The following is a 26722-nucleotide window of genomic DNA, read 5'->3' as shown; positions in this document are numbered from 1 at the left end:
TTTTATATAGGTTTTCGCAACCGTTGCATGCATTTTTATGGCCAATTTTTCTAAAAATTCAAATCATTAATTTAATCGCTTCAAAATAATTTCCACAGATTTTAATGCCTTTTTTGAGTGTTTTTGAATCATTTTAACAAGTTTTGCTTTTTAGCGTCCTCTTTATAATTATTTCAACATGTTTTTTTTTTTTATAGCAATTTTTCATTCCTTTTTTCCAATTTTCACTAAAATTCATCACTTTTGAGCTAACTCGCGTAGCACAATTGATGCAAAAGTTGATGAAAAAGACGAGTTCCCGAAATAATTCGTCACTTGTCGACACCGCGATGTCTGTACAAGTCGAGTGAAAAATTGAAATAAAAAATGATTATGCTAACCCAAGAACAGCACAAACCATCGATGACCAATGTATGCGAAAAATATACCAATGTAGGTACCTGCCTGTTAAAAAGAGACCTATCAGGTATATCGAACAATAAAGCATTCAACTTATTTTCAAGGGTATTTCTATCGACTGATGTCCAACACAACGAACAACTTTTTAACGATTATCATTTTCCGGTTACAATTTTTTTTTCGTCTTACAGCCATAATAGTAAAGTTTTTATGTACGTCACTTCAGTTAAGATATGGAAAATTCAGTCAATTTTCAAATGAAATTCACAACAACAATTGGTTCTCGTAAAGTTAAGGCTACATGCGCACAGTGAGTTGAATTGCTGGATGAATTTATCTAGAAAAAAAATGTTATTGTCGATGAAAAATGATAACCAAGTGAAACCAGCACTTTTAGTACTATTTTTTTTCGTTTTCGCCCTAAATGATGAAGCTGCAGGGGGAATCATAGAATGGAACCAATTGGCAAACAAAGTCGCGGATCTGCTTCCTTTTTTAGTACTACGTGAGTAATTGGAGAATTTTCTTTTAGTACAACATAATAATATCACGATATTGAAATAGGTAAACGTCTAGCAAGGTCCTTTCTTCAAATTAATGTGTTTTCGTCAATTTACGAATGTGTAGATAATAATGAAACTAGATGCTACGGAGAAGTAGGCTGTCTAAATATCACTCGAGATTGGTACGGATTTACAAGATGGGCAAATACTTTTCCAATCCCACCTCAATTAATGAATACACAATTCATACTGTTTACAAGAAAAAATCCCAGCAAAGTTGGTTCTGATTCAACGAACATTACAATAACGCCGGAGTCTAATACTCGTAGATTATTTCCATTGACTAAAAAGGCATTACAACTTGCAGGGTGCAATATTGAATTTGAGTTCTGGCACATCCCTCGACTCGTCCAATTTCGATGCAAATAATCCAACAAAAATAATCATCTATGGGTTATTTGGTTCAACAAAATCTGCATGGATCACGGTAACTAAATAATCATAGCTCTTGATAGCAGAAGAAAACTCTGAAGAAGTGAAGAAGTACGTATAGGTACATCTTCATCAAACTAAAATGAATAATGGAAACCATTTGCAGGATATGATATCGGAGCTGCTGAAACACGGTGATTATAACGTCATAGTTGTAGATTACGATTTGGCAGCACTGATTCCAGATTTTTTCAAACAAGTCGCAAATGCTCGCTTATTAGGATTGCAAATCGGATACTTCGTCAACTATCTCGTAGTTAGTAACCTTTTTGAAAAAATTTCAATACGCTACAACTTGTATTACATACTAAACTCATTCGTTCTAGGATAACTACGGAGTTGACCCTAAAAGCGTTCACATAATTGGCCACAGCGTCGGAGCTCAGGTGGCAGCTTACGCCGGAAATGTGATTAAAAATCTCGGACGAATCAGCGGACTCGATCCTGCTGTATTCTTTTACCATGGTATGGATCCGTTGGTACGTTTAGATTCTAGCGATGCTGATTTTGTCGATGCCATACACACCAATGGTATAGATCATATATTCCTCGGTGAAGGGATCTCAGATCTCAGCGGGCACGTTGATTTCTACGTCAACGGAGGTAAAAATCAGCCAGGATGTCAAGCCCACGAACAAGGAGATGAATTACTATCAGAGTTCAAAAAACATGGTTTGAGAGAAGCAATTTCAGCTTTGACAGGATGCGAACACTTGCGATCTGCTAAACTGTTTGTAGATTCGATCAACAATAACTGTACTTTCACCGGATATCGTTGCAGTAGTTACGAACGATTCGAAGAAGTAACTCGAACAAAAATAATTTTGGATTTTTGAAACATTCGAGTGAAATTAATTGGCTTACATCTTAGGGAGGATGTTTTTCATGCGAAGGAAATTCTAGCTGCGCAGTAATGGGTTTCAACGCTGATCAAAACACCAATCTAGTACCCGGTGGAAGATACTTCATCGATACTGGTAGTAGTTTGCCATACTGCAGTAAGATCATTGTTTTTATGACATAAAATGTTCATTTGAATACCTGCGATGTTGTTGGCGTTGAACTACCATAATCTCAATCTTTCAGGACAACATTACAAGGTTACTCTGAATCTAGCTTTACCACCTGAAGCTGAATCTTGGGTAATGGGTTTGGTTAAAGTTCTCCTACATACTACGAACGATACGATTGAGTTTAATCTTACCCCAGAGTAAGTTTGAATCTGATACTTACACAATAATAATACAGCAACAAACGATGAAATCACCAAACTAACGTATCGTTGACCATGGTACCGAACTGATCGAACAACGCGAAGTTGGTTCACACATCACACTCACGAGTTGGCATTAAATAATCATTAATTAGACCAAATATTCCACTTAATACACAAAATTAACGAACAATTAACGCGAAACCGAATAATAATTCAAAGGAACATAACATGGATGTTTACTGGAGGAGTAATGCTGGGACAAGCAGAGCTTTTATGAAATCAGTGCAGCCAGATGTTGACAATTTTTTTTCAAAAGCTTTTAAATTTCTATTAAATTTTCTGTGTAGCCACTAGCCACTAGCCAAGTAGCCACCAGTCAAATTTTGACAATAATTTTTCTCAAAATCAAAAGTCAAACATCAAAAAACAGTGGACAAGAGGGCCAATTTCACAGCAATCATGCGTTGTTGGTTGCCTACTCAGAAGTTTTATCATGTCAGAAATTTTAGAAATTATAATACTGTAGGTATAAACTTCAGAAATCGTCTAAATAAAGATCTTCAAATTAAAAATGGTTTTAAAAATAGAATTTAAAAACATAATAAAACAGAAAAGAAACTCGAAAGTGAATAAACGTAACAGAATGATACAAAAACAAAACCAAAACTCGAGAACAATTTTGAACTCAGAACTCATCAATTTTAAACAGTTCGAGACACGAATGCAATAATAAAAACGAATATAACAGCAAAAAATAATATTCAAAAGTAAATTACAACATGCTGGTATTATTGAAAATATTATTAAATTTCACAAACAACAAATAATATACCTATATTTATTATTCACAATAGTTGACACAAGTTCAACAACGATTTGAATTCTGAAAGCGTAATTTATCGATAAAAAAAAATCGCTCTCGTGTTTCAGAGGTAGCTTAAAATTTGGTCACGGAACTTCTCCGAGTTTTATCGTCACTCATCCGCAACAGATAAGTAACGTATCTCAAATAGTTCTGCAATGGAACAAAGCTATAGATATCTTGCACCCCGAGAACACTTGCGTATTCTGGTGCAATGATCATCTTTACGTTAAAAGTATCACCGTAGAAACGAGTGATCTATCGAATACACTCGAGTAAGTATTTCGCAAATTAAGTATATTCGACTACAAAAAAGTGGTTCGCGATCTATTTAAATATAACGACGCTATTAAATATTTTTTTTTCTTTTTAGAAAAATTGAAGGATCCAACATGGCTAAATTATGCAGTAACGGAGCTACAAACTACGCAGATATACCATCCGGAAGTAAAGCAATATTTAATAATACTTGTGCCGATAACACCGATCAAGATATTTGATTTTCACAGAAAAATTGATATAAAACCGAACTTATTTACTTACTGGAGTAGTGAATTAATTAATAAACCACGTATAATTAAAACGTTATCGCGTCGTAGATTATTTATAACATTCTTAGAGAACAGAAAAGAAAAACAATTTGAAAATAAAACAAATGAGATCCTAAACTTGAATCAAGAATTAAATAGATTTGAATAGGTACCGTTACGAATAAATTGTATATACTTCCCAGCTACCCCATCAAGTCCAACGGAAACTTTCGCCAATGAAAATCAACAATAATATAACAAAATACCACCTATGTAAGAACTGCAGACTCGACGGGAATACTAAGCTCATTTGATACATCTAGATACAATAGAAACACTTATACGCAGACACACATAAAAATACGCATTTACATCGAATAGATACAGCACAAAAACAATCTACGAATGTACAAAATGTTTCTTCTCAAGTATATTTAACGATATGTACACAGCGACTCGATTTCCACCGCTGGCATCTTGGACGTCGGTACCATTAGACTAGAAGATTCAACGTGGAAATTATTATAGGTACCTAATAATCGTCTATAAATGATCTACCTGTAATTCAACCAGCAAAAAATGCTCTCGAAATCGAAATTTACAGGTTAGCTTGAGCGCTCTCTCTTCGCTTCGAGTTTAAGAACTTGTATATGTTCACTTTAGTTCAGCTGGTCAGTTGCTCAATGAGTCGATAGTGCCCTCTGAGTGTGATTTTTGGGCAAATCTAGCCAAACCAAAGTTTGCGAAACACGGCTTGCACCATGGGGAGAAGTCGAATTTTGAAGTTGGGCCCTCTCAAATTTCAGCGACCTTACGACCGATCAAAATGAGTTGAAATTTTGAAAGAAATTCAAATATTTCCACGAAAATGTTTTTAGAACATTATTAAAGAATTTAGGGTCCTACCATACGATCTAATGAGACGAGTTAACATTTTACAAAAAATTCGAATATTTCGACAAAAATATTTTTTGAACAGAGCCATGATTTTTCGGGATTTTTGAAAAAAGTATCATGTGACCCATCAAAGTGGGTTAAATTTTCAAAAGAAAATCAATAATTTCCATCAAATTTTGTAAGAATTTAAAATATTTCAACGAAAATGATTTTTGGCCATTTTTAAGAATTTTTAGCTCAAAATGGTGACATAATTTTTCGTTGTAGTTGCATACGGTGTCTTGCAATTAATTAAAATGGGTTGAAATTTCCACAGTAAAATAAAAAATTACTGTGAAAACTTTTTTCGACAGTTTTGTAGATTTGAGCTCAAACTTAGGTCAGTTAGGTCATGATTTTCGGGATTATTGATAAAAGTGACTCGCATGCGAACTATCATAATTAATTAAAAGTTACCGATAGTTCCAAATACGAGTATCTCGACGAAAATATTAGTTGAGAATGCGTTTTGAGCAGTTTTGAAGAATTTCAAGTCTAAAACTGGTCACGATTTTCAAAAATGTTCATAAAGGTAAAGGTGTCGTGCAATGTGCAAACTACTATTAAAAGTTATTAAAATCTCGCAAGAATTCCAATTTCCAATGTACCTATTTTAAATGATTATAATTTAATTTTTTCAGAATTTCAACCAACTTAATTATGATACCTACGCGGCCGCAGCGCACATCCCCCTTTCGATAATTCAAAATTTGTTATTGTTTTAGAAAATCAAATCAATATTTTCATAAGTCTCGTGGCAATTTTTCAAAAATCATGTATCGAGTTGGGTCTAAAAATTCTTCAAAATAAGTTTTGACAGATGCAAGGAACGTCAGCCCATTAAAACACCTTTTTTCGAAAATTGTACCAAAAATCAAGACTCAATTTTGGACTCGAAACACTTCAGAAGTTGGTTCAAATAACATCTTTGTCGAAATATTCGAATTTCTCACAAAACTTCAAATGATTACGATAGGTCACATGGCACAGTTTCGAAAGTACCAAAAAGCTCGACTTAATTTTGAACTCAAAACTCTTCAGAAATGTTCAAAATATAACATCTTCGTCGAAATATTTAAATTTCTCGCCAACTTCACTCGTTTTCGATTATACTTATTGTTACATGGCACTTTTTCAAAAATAACAAAAACTTGACCCAATATTGAATCCGAAAAATTCTTTAAAAACGCTCTAAAAACATATTCGTGAAAATACTCGAATTCCTGTCGAAGTTTCAACTCATTTTGATAAGTCGCGAGTTCACTTTTGAATCAAATTCTACGACACTAGTTCATTTTTACTCGAAATATGGAGGGCTCTACTCTAAAATTTGTCTGGCTTCCTAAATGAGCGTGGCATGAACTGCTTCATGCTACGTATAATATGAATTAATTTTTGGCGATGACGCTTGCGTAACAATTTTTCTGCTAAATATGCTCAAAAATCTCAAAAATCACACTCAAAGGACACTACAACGATTCGGAAAGAGGGAAGTGCCCAGTTCTAACCCGTAAATGTTTTGAAAATTGTAAGTTTTTAGGCTCCATCCTCCTATTGTGCAACTGAGAAAATCAACTTCTAGAGCGTTTTTTGCTGGTTGGACTGGTGACTGGCAGATATGTACATATTTTCTTTCCCGACGCGTAACTTACCTACCCATTAGGCTATAACTGGTTCAGAAAGTATCGATGGTGACGGATCTGGTTCAATTGATTTGGCGGAATCAGACGAAGGACCAGACCACGCTCCAGATGAATTCAAATTCCGCGATGAGATTAAGTCGATGCAAGGGAACGGTCTCTCATAAGGAGAAACACGTTTAGCTTTTCTTTTCTCTTTACGTTCCTCCATTATGGACTTGAGTTGTTTCATTTTATTACGAGTGGTTTGATTTTCGTTTCTTTTGCTAACAGCGTCAACTGCGAATAAAAATAAGACAAAAGTAAGCGTGACGAATACGTGCCCACTGTCCAGTTCAAAATTAGGTACGATAAGGTAACTTATCGACGAACTTACCAATTTCATTACGCGCTGGTGTAGCTGAGGCGGTTGTGCTTGGGGCAGGAACTTGGGCAGTAGAGTTGGTCTGCTCGTCATTGGCAGTGTTGGATGAGGAAGTGGATGGCGCATTGATCACCATACTTGAAGATGAATTGGATCCGTTCGAAGAAGAATCGCCAGCGTTGTTACAAGCGCACGATGATTTACGACATTGCGGTCTGGGGTTGGCGCAAAGTAAATCGTTCAATATGTGTATAATCGTACTGACATCTTTTTTAGGCCTACCGTGACGATCTTGTAAAGCTGGATTCAGGGTACCTGTAAGCAAACCCGCGTTCGAATCAGTAAATTAGGTATAGGTAATTTGGTACGCTGTTGACGAATTACGACAAACGGATACCTAAAAGTCTTTTATTTCGTATTTCGGTTATTTTTAGCCCCGAAAATGCCTATAAGACGCACATACTCGTATTGAGATGAATTATTCGCACCGTCGAGCGTCCAGAGTAATAAGTAATTTACCTGAGAATGTGCCCGAGTAAATTCCTCTTCCATGATGATTCATATTTTCTATAATAGCGTTCGGTTTTCTTTTATAATGCATCACGTTACTTCTCAAGCTTTTGAATTTCTGCGAACAATAAAAAAGAAAATTAAAAAACTGACCATAAAAATGAAACAAATACTGAAATTTTCCCTACAACCATGACTACGGCCAATTTGGTCAATAATCCGGCTATTGAGAATCAATCTATGCCAAAAATTTATTAAAACTATCATGTAGGTATGTATTTTGTAGGCATGTGTAATGAAGGGCAAGATCGCCGATCGGGTATAACAAATGGATTTTTAAAAAAAATTAGGTGAAAAGCTGCTCAATTGGACGTCATCGTGCCACGCCAGCATCATTACAGTTCAGTACCTACTGTAAAATGGGTAACGATAACATCGTGAAGGCAATCGACTCGTGACCCACATTTTGTTTTCGTCGTTCTTCCACAACCGCGTTTACTGTTTCGTTTATCTTGGTCAGAAAGTGGGTCGGGTTTTTTTAGATTATGGACGGGACGTAATCGTACTCGTACTCGTACAAAACTTACACGGCGTAACCGCGAATTTTCCAGCTTTTTAGAGTTTTCTCCATGACGCGCCTCGCATGATGGAAAATGTAGGCGGTATAAATGGGGCAGGGGGATGCTGAATTTTAAAAACAGGCGTAATACGTAATTCTTTCGTCGATGCTTTAGCCAAACGTTTACATAACTTCTTTTTTTTTGTGTGTGTGTGTTTTTGTAACGAAATAGGCGCGATACCTTATTGTAGCACGCTGAATATTTATGTAGATATAAAAATATCCAGTGCACGAATTTCCATGCGGATACCTATCTCGAACGAACCTACGAGTGTCGAGTACTTATGACGTGTTTGAAAATTACCATGTACCGACTACCGACTACCGACTCGTAGACCATAATAATAACTCGAGGGAAATCAAATTGCGGCGTGGGTATAGCAGGAAATACATCAATTTGAAAATGAATAGTACCAAAAATTGCTGCAAACCCCGGATGTAGCTTATAGTTTGATACCTACAAGAGCAACATTTTACAAAACTCAAAACTCAACCTACACTAATAAGTGGAAATGTTTTTAAAAAATCCTAAAACTGTGTACGACTACGAAGTTTAAAATCCGCAAAATACGAGTACATAATTAGGCTTCATTCGAGAAATTCGATACACTTACGAAAAGAGAAATAACTATCGCAACTATCAGAAAATTTCCAACCGGACAAAGCTAAATTGAAAGAGCGGCCAAAAATGTATTATTCTAGCCAGAATTTCACACGCTAAGGTTCGTGCCTTTTTCGAATTTGACAGAATTTTTGACGACCAAAAATGGGGAGAAATCCAAAGCGTGTAATCGAAGAAGGGATGAAATCGGCCCCCATTTCGATTTTCTCTATAATGGGCTCTCACATAATGTTTCTTGGTGAGAAAAAAAAAATCCCTAAAAATTGTCGCCTCCCTACCCCACCTCTTCCGCTGTTTTTAGCCATTTATTCGCCTTATATTAGCAAAAAAAATCCCGGTAAAAATGAAGGAAAAGTTTCGCTCTTTAACATAAAGTTACATCTTCTAAAGGAGTATTCACAATATTTTCTCTTCATTTTTGGTTCATATTTTCATGTTTTTTTCACCATTTGAAGTTTTAGAACATGAAAACCTGGGTGAAGCGAAGAGCGACACTTTATGAAAATTATCAAAAAAACTAATTTTTTACTTAGAATCCACCAACTACATATCTGGTTGTTTCGATTTCGTTGACCTAAGAGCCAGAAATTGCGGAAAACAGTCATGAAACGCAGTTATTTACGAAAGTACATGTTTTTTCTCAGTGAAAATGGTAATATTCAATCAACTCAAAAAAGTGGCGGAAACTGTTTCTGCATCATCAATACCGCCCCCCCCCCATTTCTTTTAGATTTGTGATACTAACAAGAGAATCCCACGAATGTGCAGTGTATAACTAAATAGTCGAAAAATGCAATTAGGCAGTCGTAATTTTTGGAATTGTTTGAAACTCGACTTTTGATTAGAAAATAGGCCTAATACAATTTCCATAGTTTAGTGTAGTTGCCCGATCGCATTTTTCGACTTTTTATGGGGAATTAAATACCGCATTTTGAGCTCAAAAAAATACCTTTTCGAATGCGCAAACTCGAAATTGCCCCCAAACGCCACGAAATATTACTTCTGACTAGAAAAGATGATTCACAATGTTGTAGCTGCCCAATCGCGTTTTCCGACCATTTTTTGAAAATTTTTCGAAATTTTTGGACCTCAAAAAATCGTTTTTGGAACCTCAAGCCATATTTTGGAAGTTGCAGTTTTCGAAATACGCCATAAAAACTGTACAAATCAAGAAATTTTATTTTATAAAAATTTACTGGAGGCTCCGAAGTCTGCAGAACGGCTTGAAACTACTCTCAATCAGCTCAGCAACTTCACCTACGTAAACCTAAAGTAAATTTTAGCTCTTCAACTTTATCGAGTAAAATGTTGCGGAAACAGCTTTCTAGGTAGATTCGTTAAAATTTTGATACTAAGTATTTTACTTACTATTTTTGGACAAAATTTGATTTTTTGAAATTGATCAAACATATTTTTGCATGATTTAACTTTGTTCGGTTCAAAATCGAGCATCCTACTCGTATAAGAAACTTTAATTTGGCAACGTTGAGCATGAACATTTTTCAAATACGTAATTTCACGACTTCACGACGAATGAACGCATTTGCAATTCCAATTCGAGTGATTGAGTACTCGAGTAGGTAGGTATCCAACTATCCACCCAGTAATGTGCGGATTAGGCTGAACCAAAATATATGATTCGAATACTGCGATTTACAGAATCGCTTCAAGGGTGATTGAATTTAAAGTACGCGCGATCAGAAACGAGGCACGACGAATCAGCTTAAACGCCTGGCCGCAGACTTGGCGATCAATAGGCGCGACCACCGACACAGGCCAGGTTTTGGGCTCGGCCCTGCTTACGTAAGCAGCTAATACGAACGAACGAACGAACGAACGAATGAATGAACAACAGCGTGCTGCTTGAGCCGTTGTGCGCATTTGTATTTTGTACATGGTACAGTGGTACTGGTGGTACACGGTAGACTTACTTGAGGCACAGAAACGGTTCTCTTCGAGGTTAACACTTCGGAGGATAGCTTTTTCAACGTTTGCGTTAGATTTCTCGTAGCTTCGGATAACGCCACCGAATCTAACGTACAAGAGGCGGCGGTCGTCGATGCATCAAAGATGGTGGACGTTGTCGGCAGCGACGATACGCGAGGACACGACGTACACGTACACGACGACGACGACGACGACGACGCAGACGCATCCGCGTTATCGGAGCCATTGCGGGCAGCGGCTCTGGCTCTTTTGCATTCGTCGTACGTTCTAAATTCGCTGGTTCGCTTTTCGGCGAGACGAGAGACCGACGAAGTTGCCGCAAGAGCTTCATTTTCGATAGAAGGAGTAGCAGCGACTCCAGCAGCCGCGGCCGTACCGAGTCGTGTACCATGTTGACTATCATCACGGTCTATTTCCTTCTGCCGCACGTTGGTCGACTTACTGGTACAGTTGGCTGAGGTACCGCTAGACGAAGACGAAGACGACGATAAAATCTTCTCCAGACGGGTACTGGTACTGGTAGTGGTAGTGGTAGTGGTACTGGTGCTAGCACTGGCTGTGTACAAAAACGACTCCGCAGATTTCTCATTTTCCAACGTTGTTGGTTCTTCGGTGGCTACTGATGTAGCGGCTGCGGCTGCCGCAGCCACTGCCGCCGCCGCCGCCGCTGGTGGTATTGATTTTGAAACTTCTTCGGTGGATTTACTGCGGCTAGATGAAGCGCTGCTGCTGCTGCTGCTGCTGCTGCTACCGTGACTTTGATTTGAAATTGTAGATAACATTAATTGTATGAGCATCATGTGATCTCCTAATCGCATCGTCAGATTTAGTGGCTGCTTCCCCGATAGGAAATCGTTCACCTGTTCAACACAAAATCACAAATAAGATATACGTTTTCGCTCGGAACAATACTTGAAGTATAGGTACGGCTAGATTAGACACATTTATGTAGAAAAAATCTTGGAAAATTTTCACCCAATCCAAAAAAAGACCTTCATTTCAAGTTGAAAGTCACCCAGAGGAATTTTTAGCTCTAAAAAAGCCTTAGGAGGGAAAATATGAGTCTTCAAAAGGGGTAATTTTCGAAAAAAAAAGTCGGCGGCGTTTTTTTCGCTCTAGCTCATACTCGACCTCTTTTAGGAAAAATAGTCCAATTTCAAAAGATAGCACTTGACATTCCGCTTCGACCTAGGCCATTGCTATAAAAATCCAAGACCGCTTCAAGGGTTCGATCGAGTAGCAGAAAATTTGCAAACTGCTTATTTCAGGGCAAATAGATAGCAATTTTCTTTTTTTCCCAAAGTAAGAAATCTAGAAAAAATTGAGCGGAATTGGAAGACCCAAATCCAAAACCGACCAGATTTACGTAATACTCGCCAAAGTCCTCGACTTTTTTAAAGCTAATGCCCAAAAACTTCAACTTCTGCCAGAGTTCTTTTTGAACACGCAATATTTTGTTTTACTTCACTGGTAAGTGAGGGAGGGGGTGGTGGGGTGAAGATACGTTTACATGGCTGTTAACTGTTTGCGCTTTTCGTAAATCGTTTGCGCTTTTGAAAAGCAGGGGTTCCCAAACTTGTTAGTAACATCTAGGCACCTACTGGAAGGTGTTAGTACACAATACACATACAGAAGCATTTCTTCACTTCAACAGAGTCCCATAAATAGGTACCTACTCACATTTCTCTTCCCTTATAAATAACTAGAATGGGTAAATGATTGATGTAAGTTGTACTCAGCGCATATGTAATGGATATGAGAGTTTACAGGTAGGTACATTGTACATATATATGCGCCTTACATTGGTAGGATACATTCCTAACTACCTACATGCCGTTGACTTTATTAAATAAAATGTTATCGATAAAAGTTGGTTATTGATACTTTTATGTAAATTCAAAAAACAACGTTTTTTTCCAAAATGACCCTAATTTGGAGGGTCACCGTTCCACCGTAGGGGCACGTGGGGGGCTGAAAATTTTTTTGGGGTCATTTCAACTCAAAATCTCCAACATACTTCAATTTCAGCGAAATCGAAGACTATAAATTTTTTCCGCTCCACTCTAGTGCAATAGGTACTTATTTTCATGTTCCTTTTTAACTAATTTTCTATTTGTTGTACGTTTATTGAAGATTCGTGTTTTTTATATCGAATTTTAATTCGCTTTTTTTATCTTCTCGCTTTTTTAATTGGTTATTTTTACTCGTTGTGTTGTTGCACTTGTTTAATTGATAATAAGTAAAATACAGAACTGTTTTTATGAACTTAACTATACATATTATCATTTTTTCCTTCAAAAAGCACCAACTACGAAAAAATGCTGAAACTTTCAGAAAATAATTCTCAAAAAATTAATATTTAAATGCTGTTTTGGGAACCACTGCTACTCTGACGAAATTTTAGTAAAAAGCGCAAACGATTGAAAAAAATACATCGTTTGCGCTTCCGTTGATAACAATTAGAAGCGCAAACGATGATTTGCCGTTTACATCAGTGCTGAGAATTCAGCTATTTTTTTCACATTCCGAGTTCTCGGTCTAAAGTGTGAAATTCCTACATTGAGGCTCAGGTTCTGCAACTTGCTTAGCTTGGTCTCAAAGTTTAGGGTTCTAGTCTCTTGAAAAATGATCAAAGCTACGGGTTCCTATGCTAAGCATGCTATTTTTTAAAAATAACTAAGGCTTTGTGTTCAGGTCGCGGGCCTCGACTTCAGTTGCACAATTTCTTCTCGTGACCTGCGCTACATCCCAACTTTTTTGATGACTATCAGGGCTCGTACTCGATTCTTTCCAAAAAAAAGTACATAGGAGTAACCAAAAAAGCTTGAAAAAGTAATCAAAAAGCAACCAAAACATTGACAAAACGCGAGTAAACCATTTTAATGAAATGAAGAAGAAATCTCAAAAAAAAAACACACAAATTGATCAATGATTACAGATTCGATTAATTTTCGTATAATATTCTGGGTTTCAACTTTGAAAAATTGAACTACAGTACAATATATTTTGAAACTTTTTGACAATGTTCAGCAGTAAAGTGAGAATTTTTGCAATTTCTGGCAACAATCTAATTTTTAGCAAAATGAAGCGAGACTTTGGCAATTTTAACAAAAGGAAGGGTTTCTAGCAAATTTCTGACTAAAAAGAAAAATATTTGGAATTTTTTTTAAAAAAACTGACTTTGTGGAATTTTTTGAAAAAAGCGACAATTTCTGCCAATTTTTGAAAAAGTGAAACATTTTTGACAATTTTTGGCAAAAATTAAGATTTGACAATTGAAGGGCCCAGTTCCAAGTCGGCCTAAGTCCATTTTTTCCATTTCGAGAAAAACGCAAATAACTGTTTTTCTCGCCCTTCCGCTTCAATAATAAATGATGTGATTATATGGTTGTGAAGCTTGATCTTTCTGCTTTAAAGTACCGTATTGGTATTTTTTTAATTTTGCGTATTTTCAGCTCCAGAGCACGTCAAAGAGTCAGAAAAAGTGGACTTAGGCCACTTTGGAATTATCTGACGTTAAAAATCTCGAAAAAGAGCTGAAAAAATGCGTTTTTTTCAAAAAAAAATTCACGAATTATTAATTTAATACATTTCTGAAAAAATTTCATTCAAAGCACCTTCAAATTTCGTCTATTCTGAAGAAAAAAAAATGAAAAAAATAATCGTTTTTTTTTCGAGCCGGCAAAACAGCACTCCTGAGCGAAAAAAGTAACGCCAGGTGTTGGGACAAGGTGGTAAAGGTGTTAACCGACCTGTACCACCAGATGGCGCTGCTAACTCAAAAATGATAAAAATGGACTTAGGCCGACTTGGAACTGGGCCCTTCAATTTCTTGAAAATTATTGGCGAGAAAATAATCCTATTCGCAAATAAATTCCAGTCGAAAAAGCGAGACTTTTTGACAATTTCTGGCAAAAGCGATACTTTTAAATACCTTATTTACAGTAAAAATTTGAGAAAAAAAATCTATTTACCGAGTTTTAAAATGCGATTGAGATCAGTTTCAAAAATATTTACCAAAAAATTCAAAAGTTCAAAGTTGAGCTTTTTTCGAACGCTCAATTTTTCGAAAGCTAGCCAAATTTTGGAGCAGTAATTTAAAAATTTGAAAAAATCCGGCAATCGTGTATAAAGATGTTTACATCTATCAACTTTTTGTGATAGGATTAAAAAAACTTTCATCACTATTTCACCCACGAAAAACTTGTTCAATGTTCATATTGGCCAAAGATGACAAACTGGATTTTCTTTTGTAAATGATACGTATTCTTTTATCAATATTTACCCATAGGGGTTCTCAATTTTACCAGAAAAATCTTACTTTTTTCAGATGAGAAATGGAAAATTTTGTTTGTAAATGTAGGTATCGATGGTTTTGGACTATGCAGTCTTGACAATCTTATTTTCTATTTAAAGAATTTTCAGGAAAATACAGGACTTTTTGGCAATTATTGTCCAAATTATTGGCAAAAAAGTAATATTCTTTTGACAGTAAATTCTGACCAAAAAAACGAGATTTCCGAAAAATCAGCAGATTTTCGGAATTAATAAATGACACTTTTTTGTAATTTTTGACTAAGTATGTAAAAAACAATTGCTGAAAAGCCAGCATTTTTGGCAAAAAGTAAGACAATATTGTACAATTTTAAGAAAAAAGTAAGGCTTATTGGATTTTTTTTGCAAGAAACGGATAACTTTTGGCCAAAAGCAATACTGACTATTGAAAAAATGGTACATTTTCGCAATCTTTGTTGGATCGGTCACCAGAGGGATCGTTATAACCAAGTTTTACAGCGTATAGCTGGAATTACGATTGAGAAAAGACCTATCGCAGGTGACGATCCGAAACCGCGGCTAATTTTCGTTGATTATGCTACATCGTCGTCGGCCCAAGTCTTTTTTTCCTTCACTGACGGCCGCCAATATACCTCGCATATATATTGCGAAACTTGGTACACGTATTACGCCCATCGTATTGTACTGTTGCGCGGCGGCGCTTCGACCAAGCATACAACACCAGCACCAGCACCAGCACACAATACCTATACCTAACCAGTAACCACGCCATCGCCATCATAATACACAAGTACAAGCTACAAATCAACTACAGCTTATATAACTTGACCGTGGTACACGGTGCGCCATATATTCGTACCATACCATCGTACCTAGACCTATACGCCACACCATCGTCGTCGTCGTCGTCGTCGTCGTTGTCGAAGAGTTAAAATAAAACAATACCTACTCGATCACAGCTGTATAGCCTTCGTTTTGAAAATTACCAATTATCTTTACCTATTACCTATATAACAATCGAATCGATTCACAACGTGTAACAAAGTCGAAATAAACGCTAGATCATGGCGATGGCGGATAGGATGGCGCACGTCACCATTGCTTCACACGCTTCTTTCACTCACGCCGAAACCAAATCCTCCCCAGAACGGCTGTTGGGTGTTGATTATTGATTGATCAAATTTGTGAAATCAACGAGAGATCTCTGAGAACCTATCTTTGTATTGGAATTGGGAAATGTTACGAACTCCTGTACTTTGAAGGATCTTTTTCTTTCCACTCAACCTAGCACACTATTCTCGGCTCTTTTCCCATTTGATGCACATCTACCTCGCCTACCTCGCCTATACCTATCTCTACAGAGCGCGAGAGTAAGTAAGTTACGTTATTTTTAACGCTACGTAACGTCGTCATGGGCAAATCTTCCACATCCACATCCACCAAGAAAGAAGATCATGAACTTCATCGTAGCAGACCAGACGTTGCAAAATAAGCACACGGCGGCCGCGCCAAACGAGTTTTTCCAGAATAACGCTACCTATAACATTGTCCCACATATTGGCCATACACGGCGTCATGAAGGTCTTAAAGGTACCACGACTTATTTTCACGCCACGCCGCGCCGCGCCGCATCGCGTCGTCGTTAATTAATCTAGACATCGCCAAGTTCGCGCTCTAAAATCCATTCTCCTACCTATGTACGGTACATACGAGTACGAGTACATCGAACATACAACAAAGTAGGTATAAGGTACATATATCTCTAACCTGCAGTCAGCCACCAAATCAAAAGTTAGAATAAAATCAATAATATAATATCAAAAACATTGAAATGGGTCATTGTAGGTACATACTCGTGCGTATTAGGGTGGATCGTGAAAAAAAAATCAAAATTTTGACTAAATTTAGTAAAAACCTTCATTTTGAGTTTAAAATTAGGTAATCTGAAGGATTGCTAGCTCCAAAGGTGCTCCTGGATAAGGATGTTTGAGTCCTCAAAGAGAGGGCATTTTTGAAAAAATCGTGTTTTCTTGCCCAACCTGTTTTGAGAGAAATGGCCGCGTCCCAAAAGATATGTAGTATTTGAAAATCTAAGACCACTTTCAGGGTTCTACGGAGCGGTTGAGAATCAAAAAAATCGGAGTAATTTCGTGTTTTGAAAGTTTCTTTTATTGAGAAGAAAAAAATTCTCAAAACAGAAATAATTTATCTAAAAATGAGCGATGACGGGAATGGTTTTTTACCAGTTGGAATTTTCTAGATCATAATGCCCAATTTGGAGCTTCATAGCTCGAGACTGTTAAAAATTGGGGAAAACTTGTTTGCAAATTTTTTTAAAGATAATCAAGAGTATGTAGGTCCTTAGTTTCAAAAATATACTTATTCGGCAAAAATTTTTAAATTCGGAAGTTGACTTTTTTGAAAACTCAATTTTTAAAAGTTCATCAAGTTTCGGAGCTGCTATATTTAAAAATTTAAAAAAATCCAGGATTGTTGTCCAACGAATCGGAAAAACAAAATTTCGTACTTTTCTCGTAGACACAAGTACATCATTATTTTGAATGGTATCAATTCAATTTACCCCCCCCCCCTCTCATCGAGTATATGGAAAAATACGTTCTTTTATTTCAAAATTTGTGAATTTTGTATGTTTTATTGCATTTTGGTGGTTATTTCAAACTTTTCAAGTCCATTTTCGATTTTTGTACTTTTTCCCTTGATTTTGTACATTTTTTGGCCAAAAGACAGCACGAAGAAGCATGCAATTTTATGATATTTACAATAACGAATTTTTCGTGAGAGGATTCACAAAACCATGATGGAAGGGGGGGGGGACAAAGCCCCAAAATTTTGGTTTTGGTCGAAATGTAAAAAAAAAAGTCAAATAAGTATCACGTGACTTATCGTTTCACACGTTTTCGAGTACGTTGAATACGAATATCAACTCACTTTTTCGATTCGATCCCTCATAGTCCCTTTTCCATTCCTGAAAATTCAAAAAACCGTGTGACAGATGGTTTATTAGGTTTTTTTGGGAGCACCAACCCAATCTTCGAGCGTTTGGTAAAGGGCTAAAAGTGTTGTTAAATTTTGAACTCGAAGGGCCAGGGAGGTTGACAAACTCGACAGGTTATGTTACCTAAAAGTGGCAAAAAAACCACGATATTTTCAAAAATGACCCCAGTGACTCGACTTTTAGGCTCCCTGACTCAGCTTCTTGAAGGACCGGAAGGTTCAACATTTTTTTTGGCTAGTTTCCCACTAGAAGCAAACTTCTCCGCCAATTTTCGTCAGAATCCGAGATATGTTTCCTTTTTTCACGCCACCCTCGTTCGGCAGATACAAAAGCTGCTTGAAAATTTGTCATCTGAGAAACAGTTTTCTGTTTAAATCTCACGTTTTCGTTGAAAAACTGCAATTTCAAATGAACATGGATGATTTTGACTCGATCTCTCAATCTCCGAATCATCGATAACACGCAAAAATGAAGCAGCACCGCACATTCGACCGTCGAACGAACTAGGCCGACGACGACGAAGGCGTCTGCAGGCGAATTCGAAAAAATCAATTCGTTAACGCGCCGCCATCGCCATCGCCATACTACGAAACGTAAAACGGTACCTACATAGCTTATACGAGTACCTTTACCATTACCTACATCGACTATAGTGTACGAGTATATCCGAGTGAGTATGTACACAGCAGCCAGGGCCAGCGAGGTCCGAACGCTTATTCTCGCTTAGTCAGTTCAGGTCTCAAATCTACCGTTAAAAATTTCCACAAAATTCAACCTAAACCGTCTAAAACGTCCAGTCGTTCGCTTTTAAATTCAAATGCGAACGAGCACCGTTGTTAAATTCTCAATTCCATTCGCATTCGCGTTTTTAAGCATGTCCGACCCGAACCGTCATCGGACACGAGCATTACGGAGGCGTTTTTATTTTTTATTTTTATTTTTTTTTAATTGGCGTATTTCACGTTAAACAAATGTTTGATTATTGATTTAGTAGACCGTGCTATCGAACCCGTATTTTCAACAGTCAGACTTTCGGTGACTCTTCAAAACGGCGAAAATAAAGAGAATCAACAATTCGAGAAGGCGTTACGTGTATACAAGATGACGTTTCGCGTTTCATTCTTTATCGATATTATTAGCTCTTTTTACCGGTGGATACGAGAAAATTAGCAACGTAGGCGATACGACGACGCTTTATATAAGTATACATATTTTTTTTTTTTTTTTACAAATATCGCCTCGTCGTTGTTGGTTGTTGGTTGTGGTGCCCTATAATGTTTTTCAAACAACTTGAAAATTAATATCTACACTCAGAAAGTTTCTTTACCTGAGCTTCGTTTAGGCTTTCCAACGCATTCATCACGCTTAATTCGGGTTTTTGAGCCTGAAATGAAAAAACAAAAACGAATGAATAAATTACTTAGGTAATTTTTCAGGATGAGCGATGAGAAAACACAAATGTAAGTATATGATTTAAATTGGGCACGATACGGTTGTCTCGATAATAGGGAAAGAGAAGTTAGCGACCACTTCTGGAAATTTCAACTTGCAGAAATCTGGTGGAGGCATTGCTTAAAACTACTCGAAACCGCTTCCAATCGATTGAGAACGTCGAAAACGGGCCCTATAGAAAAGTTCAGCATCTAGCTCAAATAAGCAAAATCTTGATGTTTAGTTTTCTTTGCACCGTTTGATTTTTAAAAATTCGCCACAAATCAAAAAAAAATAGTAGGTAGGTACCTCAAGTTTTGACTTGATTTTTGACAAATTTGTGAATTCCAAACCACTTTTTCGAAGGTATTTTTTCAGTAAAACTGTTGGAAATTAGTTCTGAAGCTAAAATCGACTCCACAAACCGAATTGCATCAATTGCAGCCATTCTGGGGCCTCTACAATACATATACGATTTCCTATTTCTTGATAATTTTCGATTTCCTGGCAACTACCCATTAGAATTTGGAAAAAACTGCGTAAAAATGATTAAAAACGTGTAAAATGATATCGAAACACGCGAAAAAAACCACCAGAATCGAAGAAAACCACTAAAAACTGAACATATTCCGACTAAATTAGGCAAAATTCAGAGAAATAACTGAATAATCATTTGAAAACACGTAAGATCATTGAAAATATGATGAAATCTCGGTAAACATTGACAAAATCCAACAAAAGTTGCATGAAAAAGACAGTGTTAAAAAAAAATTAAAATGATCAGAAAATACACAAAAAAGCAATAAATGATGAAAAGTTGTACTTTTTGAAAAGATCTTTGCAATAAAAGCTTTAAAAATAAGGAGAGAGTTTTTCTTTTCAAACATTATATGGACTCCTTACAAAGGGAACCTCTTGAGGTGTCCGCCTCCGATTTGAACGGGACCGCGATTTTTGGAAAGAGCATGTTCTAAAACCCCCAAATCCAAATTTTCAGCTGCCCAAGTTCTTTTTTTAATTTTTGGCGAATTTTTGAAAATCCAAAATTGACTATTTTGGTGATTTATGCTTTTTTTTAATAAAAAGTACGTACTTGATCAGTAAAAATGTTCAAAACACGTCCTAAAACTGACATTAACCCCCCAAATCCAAATTTCGCCATTTCCAGCCATTCTGGAGCCTCCAGCGTGATTTTTCAATTTCTCCAGAATTTTGCATTTGCTCCAGAAGGTGCGAATATGAAGTTGGGCAGCTAAAAATCGAGTTGTGTGTTATACTCGTTCTGTTTAACGAGTTTATCCACATTTGAGTCGATTTTGGGAGGGACATCTCAAGAGTGGGTTTTTGACCAGCTTTTTTCATAATAAGAAATCCAAAAAAATCAAAATGTTACCGTTTGCGTGGAAATTTTTGAAATTTGCGCGAATCGCTGTATTTCGAACACAACAAACCCCCTGCGGCCGAGTTCCGCCATTTCTAACCATTCTGGAGCCTCCAGCGCGATTTTTCAATTTGCTCCAGAAGGCGTGAATATGAAGTTGGGCAGCTAAAAATCGATTTGTATGTTATACTCGATCTGTTTAACGAGTTTATCCACATTTGAGTCGATTTTGGGAGGGACACCTCAAGAGTGGTTTTTTGACCAGCTTTTTTTCAAAATAAAAATATCCAAAAATTGAAGGGAGGCCCAAGAAAGGCTAGGAATGGCAAAATTCGCCCTCGTGTGGTTAATCAATGACGAAATACAGCGATTCGCACAAATTTCAAAAATTTTCTCACAAACGAGGAATTTTTGGTTTTTGGATATTTTTATTTTGAAAAAAAGCTGGTGAAAAAACCACTCTTGAGGTGTCCCTCCCAAAATCGACTCAAATGTGGATAAACTTGTTAAACAGAACGAGTATAACACACAACTCGATTTTTAGCTGCCCAACTTCATATTCGCACCTTCTGGAGCAAATGCAAAATTCTGGAGAAATTGAAAAATCACGCCGCGCTGGAGGCTCCAGAATGGCTGGAAATGGCGAAATTTGGATTTGGGGGGTTAATATCAGTTTTAGGACGTATTTTGAACATTTTTACTGATCAAGTACGTACTTTTTATAAAAAAAAGCATAAATCACCAAAATAGTCAATTTTGGATTTTCAAAAATTCGCCAAAAATTGAAAAATGAACTTGGGCAGCTGAAAATTTGGATTTGGAGGTTTTAGAACACGATCTTTCCAAAAATCGCGGTCCCGTTCAAATCGGAGGCGGACACCTCAAGAGGTTTCCTCGTTAGTTTTGGTCCATCCTTGACCTACACTTCTGGAAAAAATTTACTGAAATTTCGTCATTTTATCGTAGATTTGCAAAGACTACGTATACTGTCGCAAGTCACTTTAACGATATTTTACGCACTTATCCATCATTTTGCCGAAATTTTTTCGGATTTCGTCGATTTCCATTGATTTTAAAGCGTTTTCCCATGTTTTCAAATCACATCAACGTATTTAGGTATGGCACTTTTTAGAGCAATTTTTACCTCATTTACAGTCATTTATGAAATTTCATCTACTGGTTTTACGCGTTTCCGCCTGTATTTCAAAAAGGTTTCGACCACATTTTGTCCAATCCTTGGTAAAAAAAAATCACTCAAAGTGTGCACGACGTCTTTTCTCTTTTTCAAAAATCCGCCAAATATCAAAAAATCAATTAGCGTTGCTGAAACTTTGCTAGTGATGGTTTAAGACCATGTTTTTTCCAAAATCTCAATTTCGTTCAAATTAGGGGAAAAGGCTCTTCTCATAAACGAGCTCAATAATGAAATTAAACCTTTAGTTCAGTCGGTTATCGATTTCGTTTATTTCTTTCTACATGGGAACACGTAGGAAAGCTCATAAAAAAAACTGCAGCCACCCAACCGAAACACTGAAAGTTCAACATATGTTTGTATGTAGTTTAGAAATTATACAAATGGATGGAAAAATCAAATATGCGGGGCGGCGTCTGTTCTCTGGAAACCTGGTATAAAAGTCGGAAAACTCGAGCCTTCCGGAATAATCAGAGAAATATGGGGAAATTTTGAAATTTTTCACTTTAAATTCGAGAATTTTCAAAAATGTAACTTTCTATTCGTTGAATTATAAAGTTGAAGCCAATCGAGGGCCAATAAAATAGTTCACTTGTTTACTCGCACACCCTACTGCAGAAGGTTACATAATGCACCGAAATTACGATGACTATAGTAAAAAGTTAGCGCATCATCTTCTACCTATGTAAATTGTAATGTATGTATTAGTAGTGTAGGAAATTCCTTAACTTACCGTAAGACCAGTCTCGACGATGGGCAACAGCGTCAAACGGCTTCCATCAATTACTTCGTTCTCTTCCAGGGTGCCTTCTTTCAATTGTCTGAAACAAATAGCGGTGTATTTTAGCGATTATTACATACATATAAAACATCGAGACGTAGGTACTCGTACTCGTACTCGTACATAAGCTTACGGGTACGACCAAGACGGCTGTGAGACGTGCGATGGGTGAGCGGTGCGGCGCGGCGGCGCGACGCCAGTAGTATTAAATAAGCGCGTACCTGGGCTCATACAGACACAGACACAGACACAGACCAGTCGACCAGGTAGAGAAAGTTTTTTTCCCTCGTACGCGTTATTCGTATTCGAATGTACACGCAGATATGCATTAGCCACAGGTGCACGATACCGTTGCGTACTTTTTCTCGCCGCGCCGTTCGCCTGTTTCGACAACAGCTCTATCGGTATACATAAAATACAGACTTGTATAGTAAGCAGGCACTAAGCAGTACGCAGCCCAGGTAACCAGGTAGGTAAGGTATACGAGAAAAGTGTATACTACGAATAAAAATACATGTACGCTTCGCCTCTGCTGCCTGCGTTGCGTCGCGTCGTCGCTCGCCGCGCCGTTCTGGTTACTATCAGCGACTAAGAGACTGCCTAGTGCCTAGCAGGGCACATACGACTACATACGTATAGATAGACATAGGTTGAGGTACCAAGACCCGTTAATTTCTATTAACGTAAGTATCATTTCCATAAACCATTTGCAATCACAATGTACGAGTAGCTCCTACGCTACGTATACATTTACCCACACTAGTCTACACTGTCTACATTGATTGGCTTTGCAATCAAGTTATGTAGGTATAGGTATTTACTATCTACACGTCTATTTCATCAGAAAGTGACTACTGACTATACGGACGGAGGTCCTAAAGCTTCAATTTTTATGCTTTATAAGCACTATTTTGAGGGAGTTTTCATAGATACGTTCTGATTGAGCTTCATGTGCGGATGCAGGCTACACAAAAAAGACTCCACAAAAGGACTTCCGGACAAAAACCCAAAAATGATTGTACGTAGGTAAATATACTCCATCATCCATCAATCATTGGAAATGCAGCTATTGAAATGCAGTAAAAAAAGATCGAGACCACCTTATGTAGCCTTTAAAATCCAAGGTAATGCATACATTTTAGCAAATGTGCTGACTCAGCTATCAGACATCATTTGGTAGATTTTCAAATCAGATAATTCGAAAAAACTGAAGAATGTTCGCAAATGTACATATTATTTAAATTCTGCGTGGAAATGAAAGGATACTGAAAATAGGCTTTCAAATTATAAGTTTTCAAGTCGACTGTTAGTTGAAATTGCAAAAGGGGATGTACATTATAAATGGGAGTTCATAACACATTCTCACTGTGTGTCCGCAGTGCCTTCAGATCACATTGGCTATAAACACAAACTGGTGCCCCAACGAACCACTTTGAGAATACAAATTGGACCCTCGTCATTGGCCCGTTTTTAAAATACAAACTGCTCTCAAAACGGAGCTAAGAGGACGAGGAACAACTTTGAAAACACAAACTGACACTTCAATGGACCACTTCGAAAACGCAATGTGGTCCATCGAGGGACCAATTTGAAAATGCAAACTGGTTCCTCGATAGACCACTTTGAAAACACAATCTGGTCCTTCAAACCAATGGACCGTGAGAAACAACTTTAAAAACACAAACTGGTCCGGTGGTCCCTCAATGAACCACCTTGAAAAATATGCAAACTGATACGTCAATAGACCGCTTTGAAAACACAATATGGTCTTCTAAGGGACCAATTTGAAAATGCAAACTGGTTCCCCGATAGATCACTTTGAAAAAACAATCTGGTCCTTTTAAAGGACCAATTTGAAAATGCGAACAGGTTCCTCAACGGGTCACTTTGAAAATGCAAACTGATCCTTCGATGGACCACTTTGCAAATGTGAACTGGTCTTGTGACGGGCCACGAGAAACAACTTTTAAAAACATGAACTGGTCCCTTTGTGGACCACTTTTAAAATGCAAATCGATTCTTTAGCAAACAACTTTGAAATTTAAATACAGTAGTCCCCGCTTAATGGAATCAGTTTGGGCCAAGGTACTTTTAATTCCATTAACTGGGATATTCTAATAAGCGGTCTAAGATAAAAACGCAGAAAAAATTTCGAAATATCGCACCTCGGGAGTTATAAGGTCACATCTCAAAAAAAATTGATTTTGATGTTTTTGCATTTTTGGGGTTTGCATGACCCCCTGCAACCAAAAATAACACTTTGAGTCGGGTATGCTGCTTAGATCATGTAAAAAATGCAAAGGGCCTAACTCAAAATTTCTACAACATTGCAAGTTGTTTGGAGTTATAAGGTCACATCTCAAAAAACTCCTCTTTCTTTGAGTAAAATTTGCACATACAAAGTGTCAGAAACCAGTTTCGATAGTGTTGAACGTTTTTAAGATGTAAAATAATCACAAGGAGTGTATTTTTTGTAGGTTTGTTCCAAAACAAAAAATTTTTAAAATAGAACATTTTTCAGAAAAATTAATTTGCATATATATTAAAATTTTAGTTTTTTGGGAAAAACTCAAAAACTAAGCACTCTAGAAAAAAACTAACGACATTATGTCGATTGGAAATTTAATTCTCTACAATTTTGTTATCATGAAAATTTTTTTGGACGCTTTTTTTTGCCTCCAGATCGCTTTTTATGAAAGGTTATAACTCAAAATGTTTTCCAAACATTGAAATATTTCCTCTTTAAGATTTTATTTTTCAAAATATTCTTATGCTAAATGAAGGTAGGATACCCAATCTTCAAAATGACATGCTATTCATTCCTCACAATTGATTATAAGTTGATGAAAATAATGAATCAAGTTTTAAAAAAAAAGAAAATCACTCTCCTGTAAAATTTCACTTTTTTGAGATGTGACCTTATAACTCCCGAGGTGCGATATGTAGCCGGTATCTTTGCTTATAGCATTATAATTTATAACCCTGTACTGCAAAAATCCTACTCGTATTTGGGCTTTCCCCTGGTCATAAATAAGCTTGGACTTCCTTTTTTAATTTCCATTTTTACGTGTTCATTAGAATCAAGTTTGGACCAGGTATGTTTCATTCTATAAACCACAGAAAGCTGAAGATAAACACACAATATTCCAGATTCTTTTGAAATTTCATCACTTTTCGATGTTTTTCAGAGTCGATTTTAGTACTTTTTTGGTTGTTTAGTTAGGTACATTTAGTCTTTTAATATGGGAACCGTTTGTTTCGCCGCGGACGATTCGCCGCGGACGTTTCGCCGCAGATCGTTTCGCCGCCGCCGAAAAAACAGGAAAAAGGTCATTTTTAAAAAAGCGTTCGTTTCGCCGCCACGGTGAAATATTACATAATGATGAAAAATGAATTTATGTTTGATAAAATTATAAGTACGTAGGAGGAGCATTCAAAAACAACTGAGACTAAAGCCATAAAACATTCTAAAAAATGCATAGGTATATTTCAAAAAAATTTTAATAACTTGAATAGCACTTCCCCCTGACTCTGTGCCCAAATTTTGGTGAGTCTACAACTTTGCGAACGTGTTTGAGGAGCTTTTAAAGTTGACCAGTATGAAAATCGCGTATCACATTTTTGCAGCGGAACTAAGAATCATTACGGTATTCGGATCCAAGACCATTATTTGAGACATGTTTTTGAATATTTTGGGTCAGAGTCAGATGAAATAAGCAGCCATTACTCAGTTCATTTCATGTACGTACATATGAACATTAGGTATCTACTTCCCATTCACTTGCATTTTATGTATGAACAGATGTGTATTACGTAATATATCACTGTGGCGGCGAAATGAACGTTTTTCCAAAAATTACCTTTTTTCAGCGGCGGCGAAACGATCTGCGGCGAAACGTCCGCGGCGAATCGTCCGCGGCGAAACAATAGGTACCCTTTTAATATGTTTTGAACAATTTTTTGTAAAATTTTTATAAAATTTTAC

The 26722-nt window shown here is 36.9% G+C and overlaps 2 protein-coding genes across 3 annotated transcripts in view; one reads left to right on the top strand and one right to left on the bottom strand.

Moving 5' to 3' along the window:
- The first annotated feature begins 607 nt into the window (after nt 1-607).
- LOC135839891 (pancreatic lipase-related protein 2-like) lies at nt 608-3986 on the top strand. Its single transcript, XM_065356144.1, has 9 exons — nt 608-904; nt 1027-1178; nt 1270-1389; nt 1501-1650; nt 1721-2197; nt 2266-2392; nt 2481-2604; nt 3541-3747; nt 3846-3986. The coding sequence occupies exons 1-9, from the start codon at nt 727-729 to the stop codon at nt 3970-3972; spliced, it is 1662 nt and encodes a 553-aa protein (XP_065212216.1). The 5' UTR covers nt 608-726; the 3' UTR covers nt 3973-3986.
- stx (stuxnet) overlaps nt 3353-26722 on the bottom strand; it is a 32327-nt gene continuing 8957 nt past the window's right edge. Inside the window, exons 2-8 of one of the 2 annotated variants that reach the window (XM_065356139.1) lie at nt 22690-22777; nt 19280-19336; nt 10625-11500; nt 7462-7570; nt 6955-7257; nt 6591-6857; nt 3353-4500 (exon numbers count right to left, since the gene is read on the bottom strand). In XM_065356139.1, the coding sequence (XP_065212211.1) occupies nt 6598-6857; nt 6955-7257; nt 7462-7570; nt 10625-11500; nt 19280-19336; nt 22690-22777 (1693 nt within the window). In that variant the 3' untranslated portion in view covers nt 3353-4500; nt 6591-6597. The remainder of the gene's footprint in view (nt 4501-6590; nt 6858-6954; nt 7258-7461; nt 7571-10624; nt 11501-19279; nt 19337-22689; nt 22778-26722) is intronic. The other variant, XM_065356140.1, reaches the window with a different exon arrangement.

Source organism: Planococcus citri, chromosome 3 (assembly GCF_950023065.1).
Source record: "Planococcus citri chromosome 3, ihPlaCitr1.1, whole genome shotgun sequence".
Classification (NCBI taxonomy): domain Eukaryota; kingdom Metazoa; phylum Arthropoda; class Insecta; order Hemiptera; family Pseudococcidae; genus Planococcus; species Planococcus citri.
The sequence above is the reverse complement of the archived record's forward strand: the minus strand, read 5'-3'. Positions and strand labels throughout refer to the sequence as shown.

Bases quoted from the DNA above. Each gene is read 5' to 3' on its own strand.
- LOC135839891 (XM_065356144.1), top strand. From the start codon at position 727: ATGAATTTATCTAGAAAAAAAATGTTATTGTCGATGAAAAATGATAAC. The intron at 1,179-1,269 runs GTTGGTTCTGAT...TACAACTTGCAG, and splicing joins CAAGAAAAAATCCCAGCAAA to GGTGCAATATTGAATTTGAG. The intron at 1,390-1,500 runs GTAACTAAATAA...AACCATTTGCAG, and splicing joins CAAAATCTGCATGGATCACG to GATATGATATCGGAGCTGCT.